The sequence below is a fragment of the Porites lutea genome, chromosome 2 (genome assembly GCF_958299795.1).
Source record: "Porites lutea chromosome 2, jaPorLute2.1, whole genome shotgun sequence".
NCBI classification, from domain to species: domain Eukaryota; kingdom Metazoa; phylum Cnidaria; class Anthozoa; order Scleractinia; family Poritidae; genus Porites; species Porites lutea.
Window position 1 is genome coordinate 34,342,457 of NC_133202.1, and position 14,461 is coordinate 34,356,917.

General features: G+C 40.2%; 1 protein-coding gene across 1 annotated transcript in view; it reads right to left on the reverse strand.

The window, feature by feature from the left end:
• Positions 1–14,461, reverse strand: part of LOC140928433 (polycystin-1-like protein 2) — a 28,991-nt gene that overhangs the window by 6,040 nt on the left and 8,490 nt on the right. Inside the window, exons 9-15 of the mRNA XM_073378185.1 lie at positions 11,328–13,743; positions 9,628–10,234; positions 9,127–9,324; positions 6,869–6,994; positions 2,307–2,498; positions 1,719–1,952; positions 164–919 (exon numbers count right to left, since the gene is read on the reverse strand). Coding sequence (XP_073234286.1) covers positions 164–919; positions 1,719–1,952; positions 2,307–2,498; positions 6,869–6,994; positions 9,127–9,324; positions 9,628–10,234; positions 11,328–13,743 — 4,529 coding nt within the window. The remainder of the gene's footprint in view (positions 1–163; positions 920–1,718; positions 1,953–2,306; positions 2,499–6,868; positions 6,995–9,126; positions 9,325–9,627; positions 10,235–11,327; positions 13,744–14,461) is intronic.

The following is a 14,461-nucleotide window of genomic DNA, read 5'->3' on the forward strand; positions in this document are numbered from 1 at the left end:
GCCCAAACCAGGTAAAAACCTGGCCAAATATGTTGGTAAAAGTGCTTCGCAACTAAAAAAATTGGAGCACATATTTTTTGAAAGATGTCTTTTGAGTTACAATGAGGCCAAAAATTTGGGTCCTTATTAACTAAACGTTTGTTTACTTAATTTTTGTGATTACCCTGCATCCAGCACCCGAAAACTGATTAGATGTGGGATTCCAGAAATTGCAGCCAAGCCCTAACTGTTCCATGCTGTAATTGCTGTGTTTTGATTTGTCATAGCCCTGGTTAACCGTAGCAAACTTTCCATTTGAAGGCAGAGTAGGAGGTGGGTCCTTGTACTGAATGCAGGAGCGTTTGGATCTTCCTCCTCCGCCACAGTCCCTCTTTTTTCGACTCTGAGCCCCCGATGAATTTCCAGGTATTGCATCGAACTTGACACCAATGTAATATGTACCCAAACGTGTCAAATATGCGCTTGGTAGGAAGATGCTGTAAGGACTGTCGAGGCAGCTGCCTTCGTGGAGGTCATGAGACGACTCACTGGCAAATGAACAACTAGAATAGTTCGGTAATTTTGTTTTTAATTCCCAGTCATGGATGGTTGGTCTCATACCAAACTTTATAAAAACTGTCATTTCGACTTGATCTTCCAGAGGTTCTATCAAAAATTCAATTGCTACGCCGACTTTTTGGACTTCAGTTGTGTGATATTGGACACTTGAATTATCACTTTGCTTGAAGAAAACATTCCATGGTGACACAGACTGCTGATCATCATAAGGGATCTGTATGACAATGTCCTTTGACAGGTTGGTAATATTCAAAACCTCACGGTCGCCTTCTACGTTTATGACCTTGATATCTACGATGGGTGTGGTCACTTCCTGGCTTGAAACATCATAGCTAAATGGGTTAGTCAATAAGACCCATACCTGCAAGAGAGAAAGGACATTCTAGTTGACAGTCAAGTTAACTCGGGGATTTTTTGACGTTTCAGAGATACCATGATAAGCGGTTATTCTGTACTAACTACTTTCTTAAAGATAACTTTTATATTCTACTTACGAGCAAGTTCACACACGGGCATGCAAAAGTTAGTTCTGGTTACATGAAATTATCTGATTCTTTGACTATCTAAGTTAATCTAGTCTCGCCCCTTTCTCCCTCCTCCGAGATTGGAGTCCATAGTAAACCACATTAGATTGTTCTAGAATCAGTCTGATAAAATGGCTCAAATTGACTTTGTGGTTAAAGGGACTATGTCAAGAGGATTTTGCCGTTTGAAGTCAATTCTGTGGTGACGTCATTTCTGTGTCTTTACTCATGCACAAAATGCTCCTGTAGATAAGAGTTATGGAGAAGATATCAAAACTGAATTGTCATCGGGGAGACACACTTTAATTTTTTTTGGTAATTTTTGCAGGTATTGTGTTTTAACACAATGTTTCAATTTTTTTCGGCTCTATTTTATTAAAGTTTCAATCCAAGTTCATCCTTGCAATCTGTAGCTGAACAGATGACGGGAAACAATTTCAATGCCTAATTATAGTCTTAAATAATAATAAACCATAATAATTTTAGAATTGAATTGATAAGAAGACACGTTTTAGCTTTCAAAAAGATAGAAAACGGCGTGACCTAGCCTCTTTTAGATCAACTGCATGACAGCAGTCTCAGTCAGGTTTCTGTAACATTACGCAACCACGATCGATTGTGACGGTTTATTTATACCTGTATAACCTTCTCTCCATCACCAAATGAATTCTCATTCTCTGGAAACTGGACGCTGGCGTCCCCCGCCACAATTGGATCGGAGAAAGCTTTTTGGCCACTGGCTCTTCTGCAAGACAATCTGGCAGACTTGGTAATGATTTCTACATCTGCTTGATCTGGGAGTAGCTTGTTAGATACAGCTTCAGCGACCTTATCCAAAAGCTCCACATTTCTTTTAGAAACTTGTATACTCTGTTGGCAAGGAAAAGAGTCGATCGAAAATTTAGCCCCTGTTTTCTAAAAAATGGCTTTGTTCCCTTTAATGAAAGGACACTCTTAAATCGTGAGTCTAATTTAGTAGAGGCCACCTTTGCCAAAAGATGCTGAAACAGAATGGTATCATCTAAGCCATGTAAAGTCAAAGTCCTTAAATCATTTATAAATCTTAGCTGTTGCGACGTTGATCAACTAAACGTCAATTTGAGTCCACGAAAAACACCACGAAAAGTGTAGAAGTTTTTCCAGTGTCCTCCTATAAGGTGAAAAAAATTAACTCTGCCCTCGGTTCAATTTAATGTGAGCAATCTTGGCTTTCAAAAAGCTAACCTTATTTCTGTCGGCTTCTTGAGTTAAGTCGTTCCTGCTGAAGTCCGCGTTGAAGGATGCCGAATCCATGATATTGGATATTGCAGTGATAGAGTTGACTACTCCTTCTTTTAAGTCAGTCCACGAAATGTCCTCCTTCGATTTGCCCAAAAGAAAATCAGCCATGTTTTCAAGCTTATTAGTGGCAATTTCCTGTTACATTGAACAGAAGGGGATAAAACAGTTTGGCAAATACAGCGCCCTCAAGTTGCTATGACATGCAATGAGCCTAGGAATTAATGATACTAGTGAAGATTAATTTATGGAAAGAAAATGAGCATTGAGGTCTGTTATACCTGGAAGTAGTCTTTGCCCTTTTTTATTTTACTACAGTCAGTGTCTAGTTATGCAGGATTTATTGCAAAATTCCATCGCTTGTTCCACAGGTTCAATTTTAAGAAGAAGAATAATAAACAATTTATATAGCGCCTTTTCTACAGGCATTCAAATGCGCTTTACAAACCACTCAAAATCTAAAAAGTGAAAACAATCCACAGCCACTGAAATAAATAAATATTCACTTAAAAGCTTTCTTAAAGAGATAGGTCTTTAGTCTTTTCTTAAAAATGTGAACAGAAGAACTTGATTTTACGTAAAAAAAGCAGCGAATTCCAAAGACTTGGTGCGCAAACCCAAAAGGATCTAAGTTCTACGATTAAATGACAGTGAATTAAGCAACAGTTTCGAAGCAGATAGCAAACTACGCAATCGAGAGTAAGGTTCTAGGAGATCACTTAAGTACTGACGAGCCAAGCCTTGCATCGCCTTACATGTAAAAGACAGCTCTTTAAATTCTATACTCTGCTCAATAGACAACCATTGTAACTGAAAAAGCAGTGGCGTAACGTGATCTGATTTTCTTGACATGGTGACAAGCCTAGCTGCACAATTCAAAACATATATATTGCAGACGCTGTAATAAGTTCTTGGAGAGACCATAAAGCAAAGAATTACAGTTTTCAAGCTTGAGGTAACAAATGCGTGGACAACGATCTATGCGCGAAATGTTCCTAATAGAATAAAATAAAGATTTGCAAATTTGCGTAACGTGTTTATCAAGGGAAAGCGTTGAGTCAAGAAAAATTCCCATATTCTTTGCAGAAGCAGAAGAGGTGACAGATTTACTGGCTGCTTGAACTTGATCAAAGAAGGGTGCAGGACGGTGCTTAGCATGGAAAATCAGCAGCTCCGTCTTATCGCCATTAAGTTTAAGTTGATTACATAACATCAATTTATCAATATCACGAGCACGCGCTTCCAACGTAGAGCGTGCCCTGGAAAGATCACCCGAGATAGACGACTTCAATGATACATAAAGTTGAGTATCATCAGCATAAAAGTAAAATGACACGTTGTGATGCCTCATCACCCAATGGGTCGACATAAGGCAGGTATAATATAGGACCCAAAATAGACCCCTCGGGTACTCCACAATTCAATGGCAGACTGAAAGAGCGGGCACTACCGATAGCAACGAACTGCATTCGCCCACTAAGATATGACTTTAACCTGTCATGAGCCTTTCCATCTATGCCAAATCGGTCGATGAGGCTAGCAAGCGAAATGCGATAATCAACCGTATCAGACGCTGCTGAGAGGTCGAGCATTACGGAATGGCGCCTGTAGATCCGTGTCGCCCGCAAAATCGCGGGTCCCATGACTATTTGCGCGCTCACAAAGGGAGCCGACGCATGTTGCGTCCTTTGATTCAAGACTCAAGTGTTAGGGTATTGTTTCCACGATACAAAGGTAATTTAACTTAAGAAAATCTATAGATTCAAGCTTTCGCGCTACTCTCTTTTATAAGGAAATGCAAACGCTCAACTTGATAAATATTTTGACTTCATAACATATTTTAACGATTTAGGCCAGCAGAATGTATAGAATTCCAGGAAAACAATTCAGGAAGCCGAACGGTTTTGAACTGCGCTAGACGTTATTTTTATCAGTATGCAAATCACCTACCCAATCACTTACTTTCCATCGAATTGAAATATCCTGACTTTTTTTAACCACTTTTCGATTTGATTCGTTTCATTTTATATTATTTTGTGCAAGCTGAGCTCTTTCATGCGAATTTACGCTTTCAAAAGGAAAAAAAAACTTCGAGGAAACGTTGTGTTTACAACCACGGCAATTTGTATCTATTTCGCTTCACTTACGCTTATATGCAAATTACTGTTCATCCGCCGGATTTCGCTGGAGACAAAAATATCGATTTTGAATTCCCAAATGCTTGCCTTTTGGGGCACCCCTTTTATTTTGGCTATCAAGATTTTAAAAGCTAAGCTTCAGACTTTTCATTCCAACGTTTTAATGCGGGAAAGCTAGGAGAAATGCTCCAACTGATTTAAGTCACGCAACACGCTTTAAGACCGGATAACTTGATCTTTCTGTTATCTTTTGTTCTTCTATTGTAAAACAAAACAATAACGATGTTTTACCAATTTCCACCTACAAATAATAGGACACATTTGATTGACAGAAAAATTTGCATTTACTAGCGACGCGTATCTACAGGCGCGATTCCGTAATGGGAGCGTTACGTACTGATTATTGTCAATGGCTTGCAAAATAACATCTTGAACCTTTAAAATGCTGATTCAGTACTGTGACTAGGTTTATATGTGGACTGGAACTGTTCCATCAGGGAATTATCAGTAAGATAATTGGTCAGTTGAACAGTTAACACCCTTTCACATAACTTAGAGATGAACGTAAGATTTGAAACTGGACGATAATTCGGAAATTGTTCTGGGTCTAAGCTTGGAGGCTTAAGTAGGGGCTTCACGACGGCTTCTTTCAAGACATGTGGGAAAAGAGCTTGGTCAAGTGACAAATCAACAATCTTAGTGATAACTGGTATCAAAATGTCAACAGTTCCATTTGAAGCTGAGGCAGGAGGCAGGTCGAGATCACAGGACTTTGACATCGTCGAGAAAATAATGCTCGATAGCACATTATATGAAACGGGTCGATATTTACTCAGGTTTGAGCAAGAAACTTTAGAGACGTTGTGAGTGGACAAATGCCAGTCATTTAATTGGCTCATCCCAGAATCAAGGCCAGCCCTGATTTTGGAGATCTTCTCTGTAGAAAAATCATTAAATTTTTCAACGAGTACCTGCGAGTTGTCACAATAGGGAGCTATCTTTACCTCGCCCGACAAATGTAAAAACTTGTCAACTGTAGCAAACAATTTTTTAGGGTCTGACTGATGATCAGCGACCAGATGAGAAAAATGATTTATCTCCGACTGGTGAATTAAATCATTCACAGTTGTGCACTGATTAACATAATATGCATGGCGATCAACAGTCAAACGAGAGGTACGCCAGCGCCTCTTCACCTTTCTGCGTTTGCGCTTTTTCACATTGATCTCAGATTTAAACCAAGGAGCAGCCGGACGTAACCAGAGTTCTGCATTTCAAGGTTAAAATACACAGTTAACAGACAAAGAATGAAAGTGAAAGTCACCGAGGTATCGTTTTTTGAAGTGACAACTTCAAGAAGTCGCGCGGTCGTCAATGGGTTTCATAATGCTGCGTTTGGCCCGGTGTTAAGTCAATTTCCTGCTCAGTATTTCCTGGCTTTCGGGAGTTTTTCACCCGGTTGTCGGCCATTTTTTTAAGCCGGTGCGGGAACTCTGAAGTAAAATTACGTTACGTCGTTTACGAAGTTTGATCGGTCAGTTATCTTTTATTCTCGTTCCAAATATGTACTTTCGAAAATGAACAATCAGGAGCATCGGACAAAGTAAAGATAATATGAGAGTTACACGTTTTAATCCCTTATGAGTTTCTGATATTATATGAGGCACACCTATCCTCATTGCAGCGTCGAGAGCAAATACTGTAGTAGTAAATGGTAACGGCGCATGTTGACATCATAAGCACAGGCGTTAGAGACCTTTTTGGTAGTGGTGAATCACGGCAGTAACGTTAACCACGGTGGTCTTCATAGTGTAATACACTAATAATACTGATAAAACAGTGTAATACCGCGTTAAAATAAGAAAAACGTCGAGTTTTTAAGCCGCCGCAAACGAATCCAGGCGATAATTGTTTTGTTTTGCCCGCTAAAAACAGAAGGACCACTCGATATGCATGGTGCCATATTGAACTAAAACTTCAACCTTGCCGCCACTACCCATTTTCTTCTCCAAGAAAATAATGGTATTAGGACTGAGTGGAGTCCAATTCGGTCTGTAATTATACGAGTGATTAACGACCGATTTGTTTAATCACGAGTACGGTTACAGACAGAATTGGACGAAACGAAGTTCTGCTACCAGTTAATCATAACTATAACAAAATTTGTCATATTGTAGGCTTTTTTCTAATTAAAACACAAGAAATTCCGGGAGTTGTTTAGCTAGCAGTGAAAAAAAGGCTATTTGACCGCGCGCGTGCTATATGGCGTGTACTATCCAATTACTGTCCTATTAGTGCTGAAATCAGGACAGTTGATAGCCAATCAGATACAAGAATTTTGTTATAGTTATGATTAAAGGTGATATTTACCTGTGCAGTTGAGTTAACTTGCTGCTTGACCTCTCCGGCTGCGGCTATCATTGTTGCCACTTGATTGAAGTCCGACAAAGTTGAGATCGGAATTTTAGAGACCTTATCGATGACAGTGTAACGTACCTAAAAGGAAAAACGTAAAATGAGAGGACAAAGAAGGTGTTCTACATTCGATATTAGGAAGCGTAAGCAACCACAAGGGCAAAAACAACGGCAACGCGAACGTCTAAAGCGAGAGGTTTTATAAGCAAACACAACTCTGCTTGTGCACCACACTTTTTGGTCCATTTTTTGCCATCACTGCACGGCTACGAAGAAGGTCGCCGTTGAGCTCCTTGTTAGATATAATAATCTTTCCCGCTTAGGTTTAAGGGGGCACGTAGGTGCTCTGTGTAGTAGCCATCAAGTTGTTTTTTCAATGCAATTATCAATGTCAAACGTTAACTCTCTGACCTGTACAACAGAACAGATTCAAATGAAGCTCTAAGGAAACGTATGTTCAGGTCTCTGCTGAGGTTGGATTTCCACACCACTGTTAGCTTGTTGAGCGGCCCATGCTTTTGCTTTAAGGATCTCAAGGTCTTTCAATTCTTCGTTGGATCTAATCAAGCGCCTAGGTACGGGAAGTCGTCCACCTGTTTCATTTTTAAATTGTCTTGGGTAGCAAGGTCGCCCTGTTGTCGTAGAGTACATGCCATGTATTCGGTCTTTATGTTGTTTATATAAAGACCAACCTCTGTAGCAGCAGGTTCATTTCGCTCTAACAGTAATTGGGATTTATCTAAGTTGTCTGAAATCAATGCAATGTCATCAGCTAAATCTGTGTCAGTCATATTGTGGGAAAGCGACGACTTCTTCTTTCAGTCATTGTAAATCCAAGTTCTTCATAGTCTTCAATTGCGGATCTCATTGCATAGACTAAAGTTATGATGAACAGGAACGGAGCCCACGTGTCGCCCTGCAGCACTCCGGCCCATATAGTAAAGAAATAAGTTCCCCCCTCGGGAAAAGGAACTTTTGCCTCAGTGTTATTGCATGTACATCGACGCCATAGCCGAGACTGTTTGATCTACAATGCCGCAAGCCTTCAGAATGTCGAAGAGTTTTTCTGTTCACCGAATATTGGCTGGCCTAGCGGTGTGGAAAAAGGAACCTTCCATTTCACTTCAGCTGTCTCCCCTTTAAGACGTCCAGAAGCTTACGAGTTCCTTCCCGTTATCTCATTGACATGCAGTGTCCCAGGCTCTTTTTGCCTGATGCTAAACAGCAGAGTTTTCAATCTCGGCGAATTTCTTCCACCAGATATTCCGCTTGACCTATGCCATATGCAGTTTAAAGTTCCTCCTTCGCTTGTATTTAGCCTGCAAGCAGGCTCACTTGGGCAAAATTGGGGGGAAATTTCGCCGAATACGCAAAAGTGCGCCTTCTCGCAGGCTAGTTGTTTTAGATGGTACGAATTGTCATAGTTGGGGATGCGCTTATTTTTCAAATAGGCTTTCTTGAATACGCTCCTTTTCTCCTCGACAAGTTCTTCCTTTCAGGGCACTAGTTTTTTCACTCTTTTACTCTTACGCGTGCACTTCTCAGCTGCATCTATGTGGGCGTTGATCATTAATAGTATAATATCTAAACATACCAGCAATCATTTTCTTGTGTTCATGTCCATCATAAAACGTGAATTAGAACGTTAGCTAACGTTTTACGTCTTAGACGTCCAACAACGGCAAAGCAATGAACAAAAAAGCGTCATGTGCGCGCAGAGTTGTGGTTCAACGTCATTGTTCTTAAGAACCCTACTAGCGAAAGAGCGCGACCTTGAAACTTCAAGCAAGCAAGACCTCAAAAACTTTTAAGACTACTTGCTCTTTCCAGCTGCGATAATTGATTATCGAAAGCGAGCAAACTCTGCTTGAAAACACGTTAACGTGCTCAGTTTTGTTCTCGTAGTCGAATCTTTAGGTTCCCAGTGCTGTCAATACAACCGAGTCGTTAAAGGACTGTGGTCCAGTACTGACAGTGATTTAAGTTCAAGAGATGGGCTGTACAACCATTTAAATACTTAAAGCTACGACCTTCCTGTTGGAGCAAAAAATTTTAATCGTTTGAACATGACATGTAAATCCCTTTATAGATGTTTCTGCACAGCAGATTTCACAAATACAAGCACAATGTGTTTAGGGGACAAAATTGGTACACACTACCGAAACTAAGAGTGTACTTAAACACTTTCTCAACATCGATTTTAGCATACTTACCAGACTTTGAAATTCACTCTCTTGGCCTGTCAAGTTACCTCCATATTGCTCCACTTTCTGGTTGAGGCTAGAGAGCACGCCGCTGACCAATTCGGAAACTGCATTAATGTCTCCAATGTTAAGAAGGAAATCAATTTTGCTATTATCGTTTAAAAACAGACCTTCAAGTTCAGACTGGGTTAAGTTACGAGGAAGAACCTACAACAGAATTAAGACAAATGTTTGATGCGTATCGTACAAGACAAGAGTGTAAAACGTCTTTAATGCCTTTCCGGTCTCACGGCTCTGCTTTCAGCATTAATATTTTAAAAGACAAAAAGGTGCCATTTGGTACAATGAATGGAACCCTAAAACCTCTAGAAACTAAAAATATGACTAGCATGGACTGTCCTTTGTTCTTAGATGAAAAATAAATAGACAAAGCACAAATATGCCTGAGATGGAAACTGATCCTTATAATCATACCAAGAAGAGATGCCCTTTGAAGGAAAAACAGAATACCTTGATTTGTGTCTGATTATCTGTCCGCGCTCCAAGTGAATCTATCACACTGAAAAATACTTGTAAGTTGAAGTTCTCCTTCTGTTCTCCTGGAGCAAGTCTCACTGAAAACTCTTCTTCTTCGGCTCGGAAGATGATTGGCCTCAGAAGCGTAAATGGGTCATGATAAGCGAATACGTAGTGAAGAGGCTGATGATGGGCCTTCCAGCCAGCACATCTAAAGGTAAACGTGGTATCGTATGCTGTTCCCTCTGAGGGAAGAACTGAACAGTTTCCACCCCATGGTGGTCTACTGGTTGTAAAACTGTACTCTGATAGTCCTTTAAAATCATCTGATCCATGCCTCATTTGTATGACATACGTCATTTCTGGCTTTAGGGCGTTAGCCTTTACCACCAGACTTCTTGCGGATTTGTTCGATAAGGTCAGGGCCGCAAGGTCGCCTACCTTAGTCCAGTTGTAATTGTCCGTTATGTTAGCTTTTCTGTAGAACAGTTGCCAAGAATACGATTCAGATGTTGTGTTCTTACAAGGGCCAGAAATACAGTGACTGCTCACTGACAGGACATCAGTTGTGATGGCCAAATATTTACAGTTAATTTCGCACCTGTGATAAAAAAAAGAATATAACTCACAACATGTAGCCTGTGTACAGACGCCCTCTCCCTCAAAAAAATCGGGGAGGGAGACGTCTGTGTCGTGCCTCTTGTTCTGGTTTCCCTGAAATGTCGGGGAAAGCCTCTGATTGGCTGTTATGTTAATGCTGTGACGTAAGAAATTTCCGGTGTTGTGATTGGATGAAAAAGTCTTTCCTGAGGAAAACCTGAGCGTTTGCAGACATTTTACCGAAACACTTCATGTTCACTCGTTTTGCGGCTTTCTGGAAATAAGGATGTGAAGTGAAATCACTGATGTTTGCAGCACCGATTGCGGATGCATGTGTTCTCATTCACGTTTTAGCCGAGTTATATGAAGGCTGAGAATAACTACGCAAGTGCTGTACAAGAACACCTCTTAAACCTCTCAAAAGAAAAAACAAAAAATAATTTATGCAAATCATTCAAGAACCCAATTTACGGCGGCGTGACACAGGCGTCTCTCTGCCCAGTTTCGTTTGAGGTGAGGGGCGGCTGAACACAAGCCAACAACATGTTCTAGACAATAATTTAATCGGTTTATTCTTTGACAAGCTTTATCTGTGTGGTATTTGGAACCATTTGCTAGTTTTAATATCAAAGCAAAAGTAATAGTGTTTTTATCTTAAGCTAAAGTAGACAGCTAGCCAGTATCAATAAAGAACGTTTTCTTGCAATTTTTATAAACAGGCTGTATTTTACCATGACTGCCATTAGTATTTTTTAGCTTTTTAATTAATGTGTTTCATTTATTTCTTAGTACATTCTGGTAAGTATTTACCCTGTTACATAATAAAGATTTAAAGATGTGGGATTTAAAGACAACGCTTTTGAAATTCAGCGCATTTAATACCACTTTGAACAGTGCCACTTGCAAGAAAATTGCGTTGGCAAATTGCATCCCGTAGCTTTTTGTACGGACGACTCATTACGACTGTAAAAAAATATGTCAACAGATTAAGTTGATATTTCTCCCGTTTCAGTTTGATGCACCGCAACTGCAGATGCTACAGCGAACCTGTTGCATCTCCCGATGCTGAAAAATTAATAAGTCGTATCTATTACCTTATATGGAAATGGGAAATCTGCCCGTGGGAAATCTGAACAACGGTTCCTTTCCTTGCTTCTCTGTTTCCTGTTTTTAAAACTAGCATGACCAAATAAATTCCATTTTGTATCATATTTTGCCGAGGAAGATCGATAAAAGATCCATTCATCGTTAAATTTCCGTCTCCACTGAAGCAGCCGTTGGGTAAAGTATTTTCTTGTTTAAGGACACTATACAGAGTTGACAAAGGATATTCTGTGTCATTGAATTCCAACCACCGGTCACTCATATTATAGCAATACCAGCTGAATTCTAAACCACTCTGATCGGTCGTGTCAGGATCCTTTGAACCGGTTGCGTTGATAGTTATTGGTTGGGAAAACATCCTCATGTTGGCGGATCCTTCTTGCATATCTATAATGAGCTCGGAAGTAACGATTTTTAAGTAGCCCTCAGCTGCTCCAAAAAGACCGTACGCGTTAGTCAACAAAAATTTTAGCTTAATGCAGTACGTGCCGTAATCTAACACATTGGGTTGTATTATCAGGCTCGATGTTTTTGTTTCATTTCTTGCGTGAAGTACAAGTCCTTTGTCAGTTTCGTTTCTGAAGATTTCCCACTGAAGAACTGCACCGGTTGCCCCCTCACAGTCTATTTGGTATCGAGAACGAATGATAAATTGAACAGAGCGGAAAATCCCGGTTGCTTGAAGTGGATTGTCTGCAATATTAGGCAGGGATACTTTTGGTGTGCTACAAGGAAGTTCTGTTATTCGCACAACGGTGTGCACCGAAGCATTCTCAATGCCACTCTGGCCAATCCATGTAATGTTATAAGTTCCAGCAACACTGTAAGTATAATTGTAATACACGAAAGGATACGTAAACGAAGGAATTTGTTCGAAACCGGTTGTATTGGCTATGCTGCAGTTCGATGATCCAAACAACACCCCATCATCATTTCCAAGATCCAAAACAAAGCAAGACGAAACCCTTGTCTCACTTGCTCTTAGGGTTAACGTCAATACATTATTCGCCGTGACTGGGCCATTATGACTTATATCAATCTCCAAACTCTGCCGAGATTTCTTGGTTATAAACTCGACGCTGTTTTCACTTATTTTGTTGTTACAGGCAAACTTGACAGTGTACTCACCATACGACGTGTAGTTATGTATAACTGAGGAAGAAAGATTAACATATGTAAAATATTTATCGTCATCTTCCCCGTCACCCAGACTCAATAAGCAACCAAATGCCGTTCCTTGGGCTAAGCCAAGATTACATACAGTCAAGTCGGATAACCTCACGGTCTTGTTACAGTCTAGATAAGCGCCTTGTACGGGCACAAGTTCCTCAACGTTGATTTCACGACGAAGGCTTATGCTACTAACATTGTTATATGCTGTTATATTAATGTGAAAAGTTCCGTGTGAGGTGTAAGAGTAAACGAGACTATTGTTTGATGAAGTGATGATGGTGCCATCACCCATGTCAAGCCAAAATTTAGGATGGGTTCCATTAGTAAAGTTCAGCTGAAACATGACTAGATCTTTTTGGAAACAAGATGGATACTGACTCAGACACTCAAAAGTTAGGTTGAACCCATCGATAGCAATTTCACTTATGACTAAGGCGGAAGTGTTGGCTCGGCTGACGCCATTTTCAGCGTAAAACTTTGCAGTACAAGTTCCAACTGCGTGAAAGGCACTCGTTAGATAATTGGTTAACTGATCCGGGCCGTTGAGCGAGGTAATCAAAAATGGAAGTCCACATTCATCAAATGAAGTGTTTACTGAAACATTTGACCCGCCGGTTATAGAAAGTAGAAAGCGTGCATCATTTCCTAATGGAAACTTGAAAACATCGCTATCCACCCTAAAATTCTTTATTGGGTCCTGAACTGTAATCCAACAAATTGAAGATAAGATGTTCACTTTGTTCACGACTATGACATTAACAGCAAACACACCAGCCTGAGAATATGAATGATTCGCCTTGAACCTGGTCGAAGTTACAGCTGAGCCATCTCCAAACTTAATTGTGACGTTGGGTGGACTAAGTGATACAACATCAAGCGATACATTGACTTGAAACGATGTGTTCGTTGCCACAACGGAAGGCACAGTAAAATTTAGTCCCGAGAGCAGTACTTGAACGTAAACCATTTTCGAGATAGTCTGGTTACTGAAGAAATTAAATACGTGAAGCCTTACTTCATAATCGCCTTCTGCAGAGTAATTGTGCTTGTTTCTTTGGAAAAATGGTGTCGTTGCATTTGCCAAGATATATCGAGAAAGAGTTTCATTGCCGCTGTTATCTCCCCAGTCTATGACTGCAGTCGCGTTCGTACCAAACTTTAATTGCCAGTCAATGGCTAGGATTTGCCCCAACACGACGAAAGAGTTGTTTATCATCATTGATAGCTCTTGGACTAATAAAAGAGAATATTTTTTAAGTCAATAAATGATTAGTGTAAGACCAAGCGATGGCTTTCCCTACCTTTTCTATCCTCGTCCGGTATTTCTTAAAACGACAATAACCCCATATCAAGTCAATACCAGTCTATATTCTTATTGGGCTATACTAATCATAGTCACCAATTTAAACAAATCTTTGGCCCTTTGAAATCACAACTTCATAACTTGAGGTTCTTAACACACTTGCCTGCCTCAATTGCACTTTGACGGACCGAAGTTAAACTTTTTGACGGTTCAACAAGTAGAAATAAACGTTTGAACTTCAAGGAAAGCCATAAAAATTATCATAAAAAATCCATCACTGGAAGAGTGATGCACTATTTACAATTTCCTCTAGTTTCCAGGTCGCAGTTGTTCAAAAGCCGGATAGCGCTATCCGCCGGATAAATCACTATCCAGTGGATAAATATTAGGGGAGCCAATTGAGCTACCCAGTGGATAGAGATTTATCCGGTGGATAGCGCCATCCACCCCGTTTGAACAAGTGGAGCCAGGTGCTCTCATAAAACAAAGAAAAGACAAAACTTTTCGAAATAATCTTGCAGTTCTTTCTCCCCCTACCCTAAGCAATGTTTAAACTCGGAAAAAATTCTGGATACACGCGTCTAACGCTTTATGTTGTTTGTCCATGATTGTAGGTAGCAAAAAAGAACGCCTAACCCAGAGAGGTTT